The sequence below is a fragment of the Cyprinodon tularosa genome, unplaced genomic scaffold (assembly GCF_016077235.1).
Source record: "Cyprinodon tularosa strain WSP-4 unplaced genomic scaffold, ASM1607723v1 ctg131, whole genome shotgun sequence".
Lineage (NCBI taxonomy): Eukaryota > Metazoa > Chordata > Actinopteri > Cyprinodontiformes > Cyprinodontidae > Cyprinodon > Cyprinodon tularosa.
Window position 1 is genome coordinate 912,171 of NW_024038126.1, and position 18,071 is coordinate 930,241.

The 18,071-nt window shown below is 38.6% G+C and overlaps 1 protein-coding gene across 4 annotated transcripts; it reads left to right on the forward strand.

The window, feature by feature from the left end:
• Positions 1 to 990: 990 nt before the first annotated feature.
• LOC119778286 (transcription factor MafG) lies at positions 991 to 17,708 on the forward strand. Of its 4 annotated transcripts, none has more exons than XM_038277453.1 (4): positions 991 to 1,188; positions 14,341 to 14,413; positions 15,733 to 15,802; positions 16,067 to 17,708. In XM_038277453.1, the coding sequence occupies exons 3-4, from the start codon at positions 15,800 to 15,802 to the stop codon at positions 16,517 to 16,519; spliced, it is 456 nt and encodes a 151-aa protein (XP_038133381.1). In that variant the 5' UTR covers positions 991 to 1,188; positions 14,341 to 14,413; positions 15,733 to 15,799; the 3' UTR covers positions 16,520 to 17,708. The 4 variants fall into 4 exon arrangements, with proteins under 4 accessions (XP_038133381.1, XP_038133380.1, XP_038133382.1 ...); XM_038277454.1 differs by lacking the exon at positions 991 to 1,188 and adding an exon at positions 1,329 to 1,838; XM_038277452.1 differs by lacking the exon at positions 15,733 to 15,802 and having other exon boundaries at positions 992 to 1,188.
• Positions 17,709 to 18,071: the final 363 nt, after the last annotated feature.

Below are 18,071 nucleotides of genomic sequence, written 5' to 3' on the forward strand. Positions count from 1 at the left end.
CAGTCACAGTCAGAGAAACAGGACACTGGAAAAACAGGCCGATCTCCAACATCTATGAACAGAGGTGTTGATGGAAGCAGAACAGCTGATATTTCTCTCCAGGGTGGTGCCAGAGCCAAACAGGAACAGATGAGGCCAAGCTTCTATGAGAAAAGGCAGAGAGAGCATAACGTTAGAGTTTGAACTAACAGATTCTGCAGAGTGGGAGAATGGAGATAGAATGAAGCGGAATGATGAAATAGTGGTCCCTATGTCCTCCAGAAGTCTAAGCCTATAGCAGCATAACCATAGAGGTAACTATAAGTTTTATTAAAAAGGAAAGTTTTATAAAGCACAAATGAGTTGTAAAAGGCTTATTTTTTGTTCCTGCCACCTAATCGAAAGAGGTTTGAGGTATTTTGCACAAATAATTTCCAGATGTACTCCAAAAACCACAAAATCTTTGAAACACAAACTACTTACTGATTCTTCAAGCCATTGGTTGTGTTTTATTTTAATTAAAGAGATAAACTGGGTAATTCACACCACCCTTTTCAATGTGGACAAAAATATTGAATGTTTTCTACTTCAGTGATCAGTTTGAAATGACTGAATGGGAATTTTTTCCCCTTTAGTTTTAAATCTTCTATGTCTGTGTGTTTAAGTATAACAAACTGTTACAGGAAGTCAGTTAATTTACTTTTTAAGTTTTACTGTTAATTAAAAAACAGTACAATAAGTTTTGGTTACGAATCTATTTCAAATCTATTTTTAAAACATATGTTTCGATTTGGTGATGAAATTATAAGATGGAATTTTTAAGAAAATTAATTTAAATGGAATTTTTAAGAAAAATAATAAATTTTAATGTCTTAATTTTATAAAGTAGAGGTTGCCGATGAAAACTAACCTTGTTCATATAACCATACGTGTTAAGTGTTTTAAAATATTTAGATGTTTTGTGTTCTTTTGAGGAAACTATACCTTTCATGAATGAAGGCACGTGACCAAACACGATGACGTCAGGCTCCGATACAAGAAAGCAATCAGTGACAAGGAGGGCATGAGCTGATATCTGGAAATCGCTGCTTTTGTTTTTTTTTTTTACTTGCTTAAACCAAATTCCTATTTATCTGTAATGCTCGGTTTCCCTCACCGAGGCTTGAGAAGAGGAGTCCAGCAGCTCTGATTTCATCGTTTTAAATTCAGGTGGGTCCTGAAAGCTCTTGTTGTGCTGAGTGTGCAGAGATGTGTTAGCACAGCTAGCTCGTCAAGCTAACCTCCTTAGCTCCTCGGAGCGGATTTTCAAAATAAAATATCCGATTTACTCCAGCTTTTTAAACACAATGTAACCTGCTGAGTAGAGTTTTATTTTGAAAATGGAAACCTGGCATGTTTAGAGGGCGAAGGCTTTGCTGTGACTGGTGGGCTAAATCTTTTGTACACTCGTAAACGTTAAAAACATGAAAGCCCAGATGTTGTTTTCGGTCGTTCCGCATCTGGCGGGCTGCTTCCCTTCCATCTAGGAATGGCACGCGGCGCCACGGTGGTAACGTGCAGGCAGAGGCTCGGGGATTTCCTCGCTCGCTCGCTTGTTTTTGTAGGCGGGGAGTTGTTTGCCACTTTCGCACAAGCAGGGCGCCGAAGGGTTGAGTCGCGGAATGTCAGGAGATCTTAACCAGCGTGTAACCTGCGCAGGTTTTTGCTCGTAATTAGTTTGTTATTACGCCCGGTCCGCCGTGTCCGCGCGCCTCTCCGTGGGGTTTGTCAACTCATGCGCTTCTCGCTGCTCAAACCTGCTGCTTCATCACCTCGTTGTGCGAAGAAGCCGAGCCGAATCAGCGGTGCAGCCAGATCAGGTTGGTTGCAGCGTGTCCTTTTAATGACATTTTTATTTTATTTCTTTGTGCAGTTATTAGATGTGCGATCATAATGTCGCTTTTGTGCGTCTTTTGTGCATGCATTGATTTGATCTTCCACCATCCCCTTTTTTGTTGTTGTATTGAATTGCTTCACCTGGATTGCCAATCTGATTCATTTTAATCACTTATTAAAATCTGCAACAGCAAATCCCAAATAATCTGTTCTGAATCTCTCCTCCTCAAAAACCAAACTATCAAAGCAGCGATATGCATTTATATTTATCATGCTGAATCATCACAATGATGTATTTAGGCGCTCTCTCAGTCAGAATCCACCTAGAAACATGGCACCACCGGACAAAGGTCTCCTCGCCAGATGAGGGTCGATGTTTATCACAGAGCCCGTCGTTATTTGTAGCAGGAGGAGGAGGATGGAGATCTTGTTGCTGATCTCTCATCATGATGGCCATCATGCGATCAGCATCAGGTGATGACCCATCATGCAATCTATCAATAGCTTTATCGACATTCCACTGAGAAATGTGGATTTTTATTGCAGTAAAGCAACAAACGCATTTATACAAAGTGATTTTGATATTGCACAATAAGCAAATATTATTATGTGGGATGTTTAAATAAATGGATTTTTTTTTAATGATTTATTCTAAAAACCCACTTCAAAGTGAATGTGTCTATTAATAAAATAGACATGATGCAAATAGATGTGCCTCCCTTATGATTTATTTTAAATGTTTGCAAATCCTAATTGCACTAATTTTGGGATGACAGATGCTCTTGTTTCCCTGAGTGTGACATGATGAAATTTGCTGCCTATTAGAGCTTATAGAGGGTTGCAGGTAATGAATTATCCATGCATAGTCTCTGTGCAATTTGAAAAGTCACCTTGGAAACTGTTGAGCACACATAGAGAGGGCTAAAACACATACAAGTTCCCCGTTCTTGCTCCAATATCCAACTTATTTCATCATCTCCGTTCATGCAAGAAAAAAAAGAAAAGAAAGGGGGGCAGGGGGAGCGCATTGAAGTGTGTTTAGCAGACAGGGCAACCCTACATCAGAAGCTTGGCTTTGCAATAAAATGTAATGCCCCTTGCCCTGTCTCTCCCTACAGGTAACGAGGAAAGATGATGTCCATATAAGTGTCTGATGGAGGCTTAGATTTATTTCCCTTTTTGTTGAGCTTGTGAGGGGGAAAAAAAATAAAGCGAGGTATTGTAGAGGTGAACTGAGTGCACAACCCATACCCAGTGGCGATGCTCGAACTGGGCAGGCAGCGGAGAGTGGAAGAGGATATGTGAGGTTGATGAAACACGAAGCAAGACTTAGCTCTGCATAGAGGTACAGTCTGGCCACCAACACCACTGCACAGCCAACTCAGCTGCGCTTTGGGAGTCGTTACGCCTATTCAGGACAATTATTAGCCTCCAGAAAGGAACACAAATGCAGGATTTGTCCACAAAAGTGCTGCTTAAGCTGCACAGGGAAATAGAAATGCCTTGGAGGAAGGAAGGGAAAAGATCAATATATTTCTTTTTCTGCCCTCCCTATTTTTTTTTTTTTTTTTGGAATAAGGAGGAAATGTTGGTGATGAAACCTCTTGCAAGTGTGGTGTGGATTAGGATTGCTAAGCATTGCGATATGCCCCCCCACCCCTTCACCCCTCAAAGTAATACTTTCATCCAGATAGAGTTAAAAAAAAGTGTGTTTGATGGATTTCTTGGAGCTTGACTTAGACATGCCGGGTTCATTAGTGTTTACTCTGAATCTAGTGGAGTAAACGTGATGAGCATAAGCGTGTGTCTGTTTTTCATGGCTGGCCTTTTATTCTTGATCTTTGCTAAATTCTTTGAGGAACAGATCAGTGTTAAACACTTTTGGGGAAGCGAGTTATTTAGAAAAGAATACACACAATGCTGTTAAAAATAAAGCCCAAATAACTAGTGAATTACTCAAAGTTAGTCTTCTTCGATTTTTTTTCAGATGTTTAAAGAGTGTCTAATCAGCGCCTCAAAGCGTTGCATTAGTCTTGTATTAAATTAAAAAAGGTTTATCAAAGCAAATGCTAGCGATTGATCAGTGTATGCACTGGGAAGGAATTAATAAAATTAAACAAGATATATGACCCAATGATCTAAAATTAGTTGCAATTAATTTCTGTGTTTAAATCCTTGTTATTTTTACTTGTGTGATTGATGGAAGAGCTCCATCTAATTCAATTTTAATTAGAAAGTTGTTTTTTTTTTATCTAATGTGCCAAAGTCTTTGTGTGAGGATTACTGAATGTGACCTCAGATCTGTCTCCTATAAGAATAACACAGTTGCTATGAAAGAGGAAATTTTATCAAAAAGAAATAATGAATATCACTGTTATACCTATTATTTTTCAAAAGTTAAAAGGATCTGAAAGACTGAGAACTGTTGGAATTTTTTAGTTTTGATATATTTAATTAAAAAAACAAAACAAAAAAAACTTAAACCTAAACCTAAATTTTTCAGATTCTAAACTCTGGAATCATTTATTAAACTGATATAAACTGTTTTACTTGAAATGTTTGATTGGATAAAAGTCTTTGGAGAGTACTTAAAGGCAGAGTTTGCCCAAACTTTTCGGTTTCAAACTCCCCAAATGTTACCTAAATTTGCCCATGACCCAAAGTGTTGGTGGAAAAATCTATTAAGCAGAGGTATAATGTTAATAAAAGCAACATAGAAAATAATACATTTGTTTTTTTTTTGTTTTTTTTTGTGCATCTAATTGGGTTTCCCATTTCTTTAAATACAGAAATATGCTTCATTATTATCATATTCACATATTTAGTTGACTTTCTGTGGAGGACCTCAAAACCCAGTAATTACTTACGTATCTTCGATACCAAGTGGGGCCACCATAGAAATCAATGATTTAAGGTTTATATGAGATTGAGAATTTTTGTAGATTATGTTTCATTAAATAAAGTTCTTAAAAAATACTTTAAATCGGTCAAAATATATGATTTATTTCAGCTAATTTTATGTAATTAGGTGTTCATGTTGCACAATAACCTGAAGACAGACGTAGTTAATCTCTTGCGTGTTTTGATTATTCTTTTGCTTTTGGTTTTTTGTAGAGAAACGTGTAGAAAAAAAAAGACAGCAAGAAAAAACATGAAAAGCTGATTAGTTTTCTTGCCTTTATTATTTAATGAGGCATCAAAGCTTGTATTAACCAAAATGTTATATAGGATTATGTAATCCCCAATTTGAAGTGCTAAAAATTATACTAATCTGGTCAGAATTTGTGTTGTTTGGTCAATGCATAATATTTTCCAAAATGCAGAGCTGGAGTAAGCAGAACGGTTTACCTTTTTGTCAAAGCTGGTTGCCCTAAACATTTACTTATTTTGCTAGAATATCACAAGCTATTCTCTTCCTGTTAAAGCGAGTCCTCCAGGCAGATGCTGCTAACGGTCCAGAGTCTCCTCTCGTGGCCTGCTGCTCGTACTGACGGAGCAACTCGGAGAGTAAATAGTGGCGGCTGCAAATGGAAATAGGTTCTGTAAGACTAAACATCGGAGAGCAATAACTAGTCCTTTTAAATAAGCATCATTTTATCTGCAACTTTGGAAAATACAAACGTGGCCCAGAGGGCAGTGAGTCATGTGTTCACTTGAACTGGATGCAAGAGTCCTGATATATAAATGCGCTGCATGCTTTTCTATTCCATGCATGGAAGGAGCTTTTATATTTGTTTGTTTTTTTGGGCACTTCAGGTTAACCTCCACTGTAGTATCTCATTTGACATTTATTTCATTATTCAAACATGGAAAATATATCAGCAATCCTTGCAAATTCTTTTGATTGTTTAAGCTGCTCTCTCAGGTCCTTCTCTATCACACCAATCCTTGGAATATCCTCCTTCACAACATCCATGCAGCATTTTATGTGTTTCTTTTTCTTTCCCTTCTCCATGACAGCTTCATACTCAACAGCCTTTCACCGATATGTCCACAAACCTGCCTCCGCACATGTCCAACCCGTCTCAACCTTGCCTCTCTGACTTTATGTCAGAGCGGTCAAACTCAGATGCACCCCTGATATATACTCGCTGGAAATTCTGGCAAACTTTATTTCATTTCAAATTGTTTAATGTTTAAATATTATACTTTTGGAATCCCAATAAATAAAAATGAAAAGAAAAAATACCTGGATTCACAAGAGATGTAACAAATTGGTGAAAACGTATTTATTGTTTCCCCTTTAAATGTGCATCTTAAAATATCCCTTTGAAAAAAGTTGTAATATTTTACTGCTTTTTAATCCTTAACAACTTATTTAAGAAGATGCTTTAACCTGATTATAAAACATTTTAGTAACATACTACAAACACATATTTGTATTTATTTGTTAATGAAAAGAGATCTTTCATGGAAAGTTATGCAAACTTTTTTTTTTCCATGTGCAAAATCTGAAAACATTAATCTTTTAAATACATAATCGGCTCTGAATGGTTTAACTTAAAAAAAAAGGTTTTATTGATTTTGTAAATATTTATTTAAATATTGAATATTCTCTACTATTTTCCTCAATTTTGAGGAGTCATCATTAGTCTATATTGATAATATGCAGGCTGCTAAATGAATGGCCTGTGCTTTTACTGCATGGGATGAACCTGGAGGCTACAGGTAACCATGGAAACCATTGCTTTACCTCTGTGTTTGAAGGACGTATTGACAGGAAAACATAGTAATAACTTAATTATAAAAATAATGAGCTCATTTTAAGATGAGTTTTTTTTCTGTTACATTTTACATGCCTTGGAGCTGCTCCTTTTTTTTTTAAGAGTATTTACACATGTGCTCTCTTTTACTGAATTATTACACATTTTAATAAAATTGATCATAGACCCAATAATAATTAGTTTCACGTTAGGAATAGAAGTTTAGTTACTTAGTAACAGATTTCAGTGCTGCCATAACTTGGAAGTTATGGCAGCACTGAAAATCATTTTTAGAGCCTTCACTAGTTAAAAGAACCCAGATAAGTATTTCCCTTTTACTACAAGCAGATCACATTTCCCCTCTGAAAGCTGCTGAATGATTCCCCCCTTCGCTCTTTTGTCAGTCTTATTTCACGCTCTGAATACTTAGTAGTTAATGGCTTCCCACCTCTCTTCCAATCGTACCTTACTGTTACTCAGATGCACTCGTATATAGTTTTCTCCATCCAGGAGTTTACTCCACTCAGCCCTTATCTCTCCTCCAGAGCGATCAGAGGAGTCTGATTTTTAATTTGCAGTTAAATGCCTCCCGACACATGCAGCTTGCTTGATAATTGACTTAGCTCAGCTGACAGGAGAAATGATTAGATCTGAGTTTCTGGGTGATCTTTTTGAATGTGAATTAGAAAGGAGGTGCTGAAAGTAGGCCGTCTGTTCAGGCCAGATGAATTCTTGAGGTGCTCATGGTGTACTGCCTCAAAATGTTGGCTGATCACAATAAAAGCATCTTAAATCTGTGTAACAATCCTAAAAACTGCAATTAAAATGGAGATAAAATTTGAACCATAACCAGAAAAGGATAATATAGCTGTCAGTGCCTCATATAGTTTTTATAATCAACGTTTTGCTTCATTCATCAGTGACGGCAAACTGAGAAGATTGGTTTGCTCTAAATTCACTAAATCTAAATCTTTTCTGCTGTTATGTTTTTTTTTTATACTCAATTCAAAATCTCTGTTTTATTTGGACTCACAAAAAGCTACAAATATATATTTAAGGAAAAATAAATCAAAAAAATAATTTTTGGATTTATTACATTCAGATATGCTTTATTTGTGCAACAGACCTAAGCAGCCCTTCATTAAGTTATCAAATTAAATGTATTAATTTTATTTTGGAGATTTTCTGTGTGAAATACACCTTAATGACAATCTTTTTACTTTTCTAGTGTGAAAACTCAACATTGACCAGCATAAGGTTGTCATAGTATGATAAACCTGAAGAAAATAGTTTGGATCAAATAGCTTTTATTTAAAAAAAATAAAAGAAAAAGCCATCAGCACTCATTTAAGGGAGCTAATCAAAGAGAGTTGAAACTTTAAAAATACACTATATTGCCAAAAGTATTTGCTCACCCATCCAAATTATTGGAATCAGGTGTTCCAATCACTTCCATGGCCACAGGTGTATAAATTCAAGCACCTAGGCATGCAGACTGTTTTTACAAACATTTGTGAAAGAATGGGTCGCTCTCAGGAGCTCAGTGAATTCCAGCGTGGAACTGTGATAGGCTGCCACCTGTGCAACAAATCCAGTCGTGAAATTTCCTCGCTCCTAAATATTCCACAGTCAACTGTCAGCTGTATTATAAGAAAATGGAAGTGTTTGGGAACGACAGCAACTCAGCCACGAAGAGGTAGGCCACGTAAACTGACGGAGCGGGGTCAGCGGATGCTGACGCGCATAGTGCGAAGAGGTCGCCAACTTTCTGCAGAGTCGATCACTACAGACCTCCAAACTTCATGTGGCCTTCAGATTAGCTCAAGAACAGTGCGCAGAGAGCTTCATGGAATGGGTTTCCATGGGCGAGCAGCTGCATCCAAGCCATACATCACCAAGTGCAATGCAAAGCGTCGGATGCGGTGGTGTAAAGCACGCCGCCACTGGACTCTAGAGCAGTGGAGACGCGTTCTCTGGAGTGACGAATCGCGCTTCTCCATCTGGCAATCTGATGGACGGGTCTGGGTTTGGCGGTTGCCAGGAGAACGGTACTTGTCTGACTGCATTGTGCCAAGTGTAAAGTTTGGTGGAGGGGGGATTATGGTGTGAGGTTGTTTTTCAGGAGCTGGGCTTGGCCCCTTAGTTCCAAGGAAAGGAACTCTGAATGCTTCAGCATACCAAGACATTTTGGACAATTCCATGCTCCCAACTTTGTGGGAACAGTTTGGAGCTGGCCCCTTCCTCTTCCAACATGACTGTGCACCAGTGCACAAAGCAAGGTCCATAAAGACATGGATGACAGAGTCTGGTGTGGATGAACTTGACTGGCCTGCACAGAGTCCTGACCTCAACCCGATAGAACACCTTTGGGATGAATTAGAGCGGAGACTGAGAGCCAGGCCTTCTCGTCCAACATCAGTGTGCGACCTCACAAATGCGCTTCTGGAAGAATGGTCAAAAATTCCCATAAACACACTCCTAAACCTTGTGGACAGCCTTCCCAGAAGAGTTGAAGCTGTTCTAGCTGCAAAGGGTGGACCGACGTCATATTGAACCCTATGGATTAGGAACGGGATGTCACTTAAGCTCATATGTGAGTCAAGGCAGGTGAGCAAATACTTTTGGCAATATAGTGTATCTCTGTCATCTCCTTAGAAGGATTTCCAATTGACCATTTTAAAAACTGGGTAAGCAACTCATAAAGGCTTTGCTTGCAATTGTAAAATTGTGGGTTCATTTCAAGTTTAATCCTCCAACGCATTACAGTGTGCCTTTGGGCCAGGCAGTTAATCCAAAATTACCCACTGATCTGCATACTGGTGTGTAAATGTTTCGTTTGTACCAGTGGGTAAACGTGGCTCAGCTTGTGTCAGTAAGTCTAGCTCATTTGTAAAAATTTTCATTTTGATAGGAAGGCAAAATAATTCTTCTTCAATTCATATAAATGTTTATTTTATTTTACAAATTTTTCTTTATAATTTTTAGCCTTTGTTTGCCATAAAACCGTATTTTTAAACTTGCCTTTTTTTATCTACTCGCTTCTATTAGGTTTCTGCCATTCATTTGTTAATAATACACAGGTCAGTTGTTTTATGTTTTTTTCTGCGTTGTATCATTTGATGTTTTAAAATTTCACACTACAAAATAAGTCCCAAAAGTATGTAAGTAATTTGTGCTGAGATGATAACCAACATCGGGATCATATCTAATCCATAATCCCTCAATCTGTCCAAACGGAGGAAGCGTATTCAGATGAAATGTGGTTGAATAAAATTCCTTTGTGAATGGTATGTGATTACTTTTTATTAGATATTAAATAGATTTATTAGATATTAAAGTTTGAGTATTGTTATTAATATTTGCTAAATTTACTACAGTGATTAATAACCTAAAGAAACAAATGGGCAGGCTTAGGTAACAATACGTCTTTTGTCTTCAACATCTCCTGCATACTTTTATTGACTGTATCATCAACCAGAGCCAAGTGTTTGGAAGCTAAAATGTAGCATCTATTATATGTTTGTTCTTGTGTGGTTGTTTTCTCTCTCTTTGCAAACGTGCTTGTTTTTAGGTGATGTGAAATCCGCTACCTTTGCTCAGCAACCTGTTAGTCCTTCCCAGCCTTGTTTAGTATTCAGGCAGCAGGTGCTGCTGTAATCTGGATTCTGAGTCAGGTTTCTGGGGGTTTTGGTTCGCTCTTATAGCCCTGATAATCTCGTTATAGTGCTGTCAGGTGGAAATGGCTCTCCCTGCAGACCTGAACCACCATGCATTCCACCTTCAGTCGCCAGAAATATAACCTCCACCCTGCCCCCAGCAGCCTGCCGCCATTTTGAGACAGTTGTTGATAGAAGAGCCTTGGATGTATCCTTGAAGAATCACCTCCTGAGTTATCTCTATTCACGTTCCAAACCCCCGGTACGCCCTCTCCCACCCCCCAGGTTTCAGGCTGTAAACGACAGTGATAAATATTCATCATAGGGACGCAGCGCACTGGAGCCTCAGCTCCAGATCCCCATCAACAAAAAGTCCCCCAGCTAATGGTGTTCATCCTTGGCATCACCCTTGGGGAGGTCCTGTGAAGGGGACGAGATCTTTAAGGAATGCCGCTGGCTCAAGGCCAGACCTATCATGTTACATCAGCTTTTATGACAGCAGATAATTTTTTTTTTCTCCTCATCATTCTTGAGTACGAACCTGAGCCTACCTTTGTAAATCTGGAGGAACAAAGACAGCCTCTGATGGCTGACTGGCCTGCTCTTATTCTGTTGGCTCAACTTCACAACTTCTAATTGGCACCTTGGTTTTGGTCCTTGCTGAGATCAGTATTTTTTTTTAACTCAACCTGCACTACTCAGGCACCTCTAAATGTGCAGACCACGCATTTTACACAAGGCTTTTTCGTCTCTTTCTTTTCATCTCGTCCTCTCTTTTCCTCTCTCTCTCTCTCCCACTCAGTCTGTCTCTCCCCATTTCTTTTCTATGGGTGACCACCCTCAGCATTTTTCTATTTCCTGTGGGTGTGATGTCTCTCCTCCACAAGCAATCAGCCATGATTTGTCAGCGTTCTTCTGGGCGATTCATAAAAATTCAGCAAGCATCCACAAAAGATGTCTGCGCACCTATCTGCAATGCCCCCTGCGCTCTTAGCTGCAGATCTCACCCACTGCTCCTATGGCTAGACGCTCACTAGAGGCCTGGAATTATTAATGCCGGGCGATATGCTGCAGGAATTTAGTTTTTTTCTTTGAATAATTGGACTTAAAACCATCCTGTCACAATTAAATAACTGACTTGAGCACCTCTGTCAGCTCCTTGTCATTTCTGCAGAAAATTGTAGGTGTGCTTTCTCTCTCGTTTGTGTGGATGCCTCTTTGTCTCTGTGAGGTATGACGTGCCCGGCAGTGGAAGGGAGCAGCTGTGCATTGGACCTTGTCTGTGTTGTTCTGCCATGCCCTGTCACTGCTAGCCGTCTGTTGGCAGTAGCCTGTGCTGGAGGCTTGCAGCCTGGTCGCAGTCTTTCCACGGTGTCATATGGTGAGCTTTCAGAATGCTAAACCATGCCTTCGCACAGCTGTGACGGAACGTGCATCTTTAATAGGCATGACCCGATGTGAGGTTCCCGCTTTATGATAACCTTGTCTAAAAATACCCCAATTTCATAGGTACAACTTATTTAAATTAAGATAAAAGAGAAATGATGTATAGCATAATCCTATTGTTTCTCTTTAACAAAAATGTTTTTATTCTCTCCAATTTAGTATTAATAATAATTAGTATTATTATTATAACAATAATCATTTTACAGTTGTAATTATGTTGATTATGTTAATTACCAGATAACTATAAGTTGAAACATCCCTCCAGTATTACTCAAGGAAATTAATTTTCTAATTTTTTTATGTTGTTTTTTTCCAGGTTATTAAACAGGATGAAAGAAGAAATAGTTGGATTAAAATGATAGAGGTGCTCTTTATGTTTCCAAAGATGTTTTAAAACCATCATATGTAAAATCCTATTATTGTTAAGCAATAAAACAATAAATATATATATATATATATTGCAAATAGACCCCTGATCAATATAAACATTAGTTCCATTAGGATGTTCTATTAAATCACAGAACTCTGATGCAGAACCACAGGATTCTGGGGGATGTAGGCAGAGGGAAGGATTCAGCCTCTTAACCTTTCACAGCCAAGGCAAGCCAGTGTTGGCGGTAGGTCTGACCTCTTTTTAAAGGTTAAGTTTAAATATGGTTTGGGTTCCTTCAAGTAGGCGAAACAAACAACTAATCAATAATCATAAATATCAACTAATATGATGCATTATCAATGCATATGATGCATTTCAGCCATGCTGACCTCAGTCCCCTTTAGGCAATTGACTGGCAGTGTGCAGGAACAGGGAGTGGAGGGATGATAAATGTAGAAAGTTCTCTATATTCTTGCACTTTCTCTGGTCTCTCATTAAATTACCCAGCTTTCAAATCAAAGCTTCCAGATAATGCAAGCAGACATTGATCACCTGATTTATAAATTGCACTTTTTGTTAATTTCCTTGTATTAAGGTCTTTGAATAGATCATCTACCCCATGTATTTATATATATATGTAGTTTATTAAAAATAATACAATATAAGTAACTGTAATTAATAATTGTTAGTAGGTCAAAGTAGTAATCGGTCTTGAGATAAAAAAAATAAATTGTTATTGGTTGGGAAAAGCCTGATCAGTGCATCTGTAGCTCTTTTTTTCTGTGATTCCCAATAGCCATTAGCCTCTTGCTTTCCTGTCTATTTGTCCATTATCTGTGCATCATCAGATGGACCATTATCCCATTATGTTTTGCATCTGTGCTCCAAATGCTTACTGGAAATGAGTCACCACAAAGGCCTGTAAAAAGTAGGTGTTACTATCAGGCGACTATTCATAGCCAGACCATCAGGAGTGAAAACGGCACATTTAAAAAGTCCACTGAAGGCGGGGGGTGTGGGGGAATGCTTTTTTTTTTTTTATATCTAAATCTACATCAAAGTGTAGCATTGCTGTTTTGTTTTTGTTTGTTTTTTTATGAGGAGCCAGAGGACTTTTTTTCTTTGGAGTGAAAAGCTTCAAAAAATTCCAGTCACAATCTGACCTCATGTTATGTCCCCAGCCTGTACAATTGTGTCGTATTTAGGTCATTTTTAACAAGCGTCTGTCTCTCCCTGTTTGGCTCAGGTGACCGGTCCACCTGTAGCTCTCCTTTTGTTGCCATGGTAATATCCTGTCCTTCTTAAAGTGCACTCCAGAGCTGCGACTCATCTGTTTTTTTTTTTCCTTGTCTTACCTCACAGAGCTTTCTTCACACAGTGGCTGGCTTAATGTGCTTAGAGGCCATAAACACACACACATGCACACTTCAACAGTAGCTGTAGCACTTTGTTCAATTCTTTATCTAACATGATCCCGTCTGAAAAAAAATATAAAAAAATCCAGCATGTGTTTGTTTATGTGCTCTGTAGTAACACACTCCCGGCTTTGTAAATCAGCTTAGAGAGGCAATGTGCTGGGTGGGCAGACTCTGGTGGGTGTCGCTGACACAGCATTTATCGCATGCAGAGCAAAAATCCCAGAGCCGTTACTCTGTATGTGTGTGTTTTGTGTCTTGCCTTTTAAAAGAGATCACCCAATGGATAGCATTCGACCTTCTGTCTTCACACCCCTTGGTTAGTTTTCTCACCTGCTTACCTTATCTGGGTGTTCCCTCTGTATTTACACAACAGAATCAAACTGCATTGCAGCCTGGTTATTCTGGGCTCTGCACTAGTTACGTCTATTTATTGATTTGTGGGATTATAGCTGCTGTGATTCCAAGACAGGTGTGACTGTCTAGACTTGGTAGCTTGCTGCCGTGTTTACAGAGGAGAAGTAACAGCTCTGTTTTCCTAGATATGGCTAAGGGCTTCCAGCCAGTGAAACGACATATTGCATGTGACTTATCATCGTTCAACACAGAAGCTTCAACTTCCTTTCTCTTAATTGCATATGTTGTTTAAATTCAAGCTGACCTGTGCTGGAAGCAGAAACGCCTTCAAATGATTTGTTTGTTCTGCAGAAAGACTGCGCTATTTCAACACCCTTAGTATTACAGAGAAGGATGCCTGAAGTCCTTGACCTACTTAAAATTTTTGGGTCAAGCTCATGCTGCAGCCTATTTGCCAGAAATATATTTTTTTTATTAAAACGATTTCCTAATTGTTTCACTAATTGTTTTTAATTGATGATTATGGCTTTTCACAGAACACTCAGCAGTTCAGGTGGACGCTGCTCTTGTGGCATGAATACCATAAACAAAGGAAACAAGGCCTTAAAGGTAAAGACAATCATTTGATAAACAATTTTTCTTAATGGGATTTTCCATTTGGTAATTTTATTGAATTTTAATTTTACATATTTTTCTCATTTTTTTTATCTTAATAGTTATCCTTGTTTGTTTTGCAATTTATTTGGATTGTTTCATTTAAAAAGCACTCTTCAATGCACCATCTTTACTATTTGGTTTCCATAGTTTTGTTATCATTTAGTTTTAAATTCATATTTTTTCTTAAACTTGAGACACATATGTTCCAATAAAAGGTTTCTACCAAAATGTATATTTTTACATGTTTTTTTTTTATTTTATTTGCACAAGAAGCAAAGATTGATCCGACTCGAGGTTGCTTCCAGATTTTATATTGATTACACCACCCCCCCTAAAAGCATAACATGTATTTGGGCTGGAATTGTTTTATTTTCTTATACTATTTTAGCAAATAATTGCCCCATTTACACTACGCTTTTGGAACCGTAGCAAGAGAGGTCCGTACACAGGGACCGAGACAACTGTAGAGTGAAAATGGCCACAAACTGAAACGAACCATGTCTGACACAACCGAATTTGTGCTAAACTAGTACTACTTCAACAGTAGGGCTTAGCGCGGATGAGGCTCGGTTCTCTGATAACAAAGAGCGCATGAGCAGGCCGCAACATCTCTATTTACACTCAGCTTCCAGTAGTTGGCCGTAATGCACATCACTAAGTTGCTTACCGACGTTGCTTAAGACATTCATAAAAATACTAGCTTCCCAACCGTGCCACATGATTTGCAGTGATGATTCTGCTTAGCAGTGTGAAGAACCTCAACGTCTGTCGTTCTTTCCTGCGTCTGTATGTCCTGATTAGACTATCGTTTGTTGTATCCATTTCCCAAAAGCCGACCATGTCAAGTAAATTCACCAAAGGCTGCGAAATATCGCAATTATAATCAAACAAACTTCCTGAATGTTACGGGCACTGCCATTTTGATGTATTTGATTCTCTCCTTCAATCCCAGAGAGTAGTAGGCCCGTAGATATTCACTAGGTGGCGAGAAACCGTGCTAGCGTGATATGTAAACGGTCGTAACGGTTAACTGATCCAAGCTTTGTCTGAACTTGCCACGGATCGGTTTCAGGGGGTAGTGTAAATGAGGCTATTGGCTAAATCTGTCAAGGATTAGGAAAAGGCAAAATATTTCTCATACAGAATGAGAACTATATTTAACAATTACATATCTTTTTTGTTTTTTTGAAATAGCAAAATTTTGTTGTTACATATTCACTGTTAAAGCATTTCTATGTCAAACTTTAAAAGAATATTTTTTTGTGTCCAAGGGACACGGGTGGAGCACAAAATGAAGGAACTTCCGAGAGTTACAAGTATAACGTTTCAGTTCTCAGGATGGTGGGTCACATTTTATTGTTCAGATGCAATGTCTACTGTCCACAAAAGATGGTCAATTGTATATTTTCTATTGTGTTCAGCTAATGGTCCAGCCTGTACCATCACACAAAGCTGCTTATTTGGCCTTTTAGTAATAATAGAGAATGATAATTGCCCACCCTCCTCAATCTAATATTGCTATATTGCCCACCTCTAGTTCTTATAATGACTTGGACATTTTTATATTTTAAAGTCAAACGATTTCTAATCAATTTATCTCTGCAGGTAAAGCGGGAGCCTGGGGAAAACGGCACCAGTCTTACGGACGATGAGCTGGTCACCATGTCAGTCCGTGAACTGAATCAGCATTTACGGGGGCTCTCTAAAGAAGAGATCCTACAGCTAAAGCAGCGACGCCGCACCCTGAAGAATCGTGGCTATGCGGCTAGCTGCAGGGTTAAGCGGGTCACCCAGAAGGAGGAGCTTGAAAAACAAAAGGCCCAGCTGCAACAGGAAGTGGACAAGCTAGTGACAGAGAATGCCAGCATGAAGGTGGAGCTAGATGCTCTGCGCTCAAAGTACGAAGCCCTGCAGAGCTTTGCAAGGACTGTGGCCCGCAGCCCTGTCACTACAGGAAGGGGACCTATGGCCTCTGTGATAGGGCCCCTCATCCCCGGTAAAGTAGCTGCCACCAGCGTCATCACCATCGTCAAATCCAAAACGGAGGCCAGGTCGTAGTAGCAGAGCAGGCAGAGGGAAGATTTTCTCGCCTGAACTCGTCAGTGCATTTTAACATGATGCAGGGTCTCCTGTTTATTCAGTTGTACCTTAACACACATAAATGCTTCCGGACTCACTCTTAGCAATGCAACACAGCGGTCTTCTACTTTTTAATTCAAAAGAAAGTCTCAGAGGTGGTCCCTACCTGTGAAAAAACCCTCTTTACTTCTTTCTTTTTTCAAAAGACTTAGTCAATCAAATACTATCATGTTAGGCCCTCTCGCTTGTTATTCTGCACTGACTTGGATCAATAATAAAAGGTCACATTATTGGTCCTTATGCTACAGAAGTCTTCAAAAACAACTTAACTAACCCAAAACTAGCTATTTTAGTCCAATTTGTGATATTTCTGTTTGTTTTGTTTTGGTGTTAGGTGTCTCTCAGTGATATAGGCATAAAACAATGCTGACAAACCTAGTGTTCATTTCCATTTATGCATTCATGAAAGGCTTCAGTGAAGTTGTCATTATCGACATGACTGGTAGATGCAATAATATATGTATGCACTGAAAACACACTTGGGGAAAAAATAAAGAGATCTTGTTTATTTATCTTAGCGGTATGATTCCAGAGCTAAGTGCCATTCCAATATGACAAGATTCTGCTACGATATCAGAAAACCTGAATGTTATTACAGTAATACCCTCACGATTCGTGAGAAAACTCATTATGGTCATGGGGAAAATATGTTGGTTTCTTTAAAAAAAATAATATATATATATATATATATATTGCGTTTTTTTGTAATTACTTCTTAACATCTCTGTCAGATATTTCCAGAAGAGAGTCTTTACACAAGCTTTACTGTTTGAATCGTTAAAAGGTAGGATACTTTGTCTATCATTGAGTTCATGGTTTTTATTACTTGGTAGATTAAACTCCATCGTTTATAGAAATACAGAAAAAGAAAATGAATAAAAAAAAAAATCCCGTGACATCTCTTTTGCAATTGTACCAAAAGTGGCTTATTATTGAAGTCTGATAGCTTTTTTTCTAGTGACTAGGCGCGTACAGTGGGGTAGCGCGTAACGTGACGTGTACGTGGCAAGTTGGCGGTGTTGTTCACTGTATAGATGTCAACGCTGTGCTATTTAAGAAAAAAAAAAATAATCTGTAGAGCTAAACTCGGTGGTGTGAACAAGGTCAGTTGTCTGTGTGCGTATTGGCATCTGTGATATCCTCTGCTTTCTCTGTGTTAGTTATCAATCATATTGTCATCAAGAGTTTATGTCAGCGAGCAGTGAAAGGCAGGTAGTGAAATAGCCAGTGAGTGTAAATTAATCTTAAACTGAAGCTAAAAATATGCTGCACCTGATGTTGGATACCTTCAATATGCATCCTCTGTGAACTGAGAAGAAAGAACTGAGTATTGGGAGGATTTTACTAGTTTTCCAGCCTCTTACTTGATCCCAACAACAGTTCCAATCAGGGATTAACGTACTTATCATTGGCATGAAGGACATACCGTATTCATTTCGAGCTTTTCATTGTATTTTTTTCCCTTATAATA

Coding starts and splice junctions, on each gene's coding strand:
- LOC119778286 (XM_038277452.1), top strand. CDS start 14,378: ATGAATACCATAAACAAAGGAAACAAGGCCTTAAAG. Junction 14,414..16,066: donor AAGGAAACAAGGCCTTAAAG/GTAAAGACAATC, acceptor TTATCTCTGCAG/GTAAAGCGGGAGCCTGGGGA.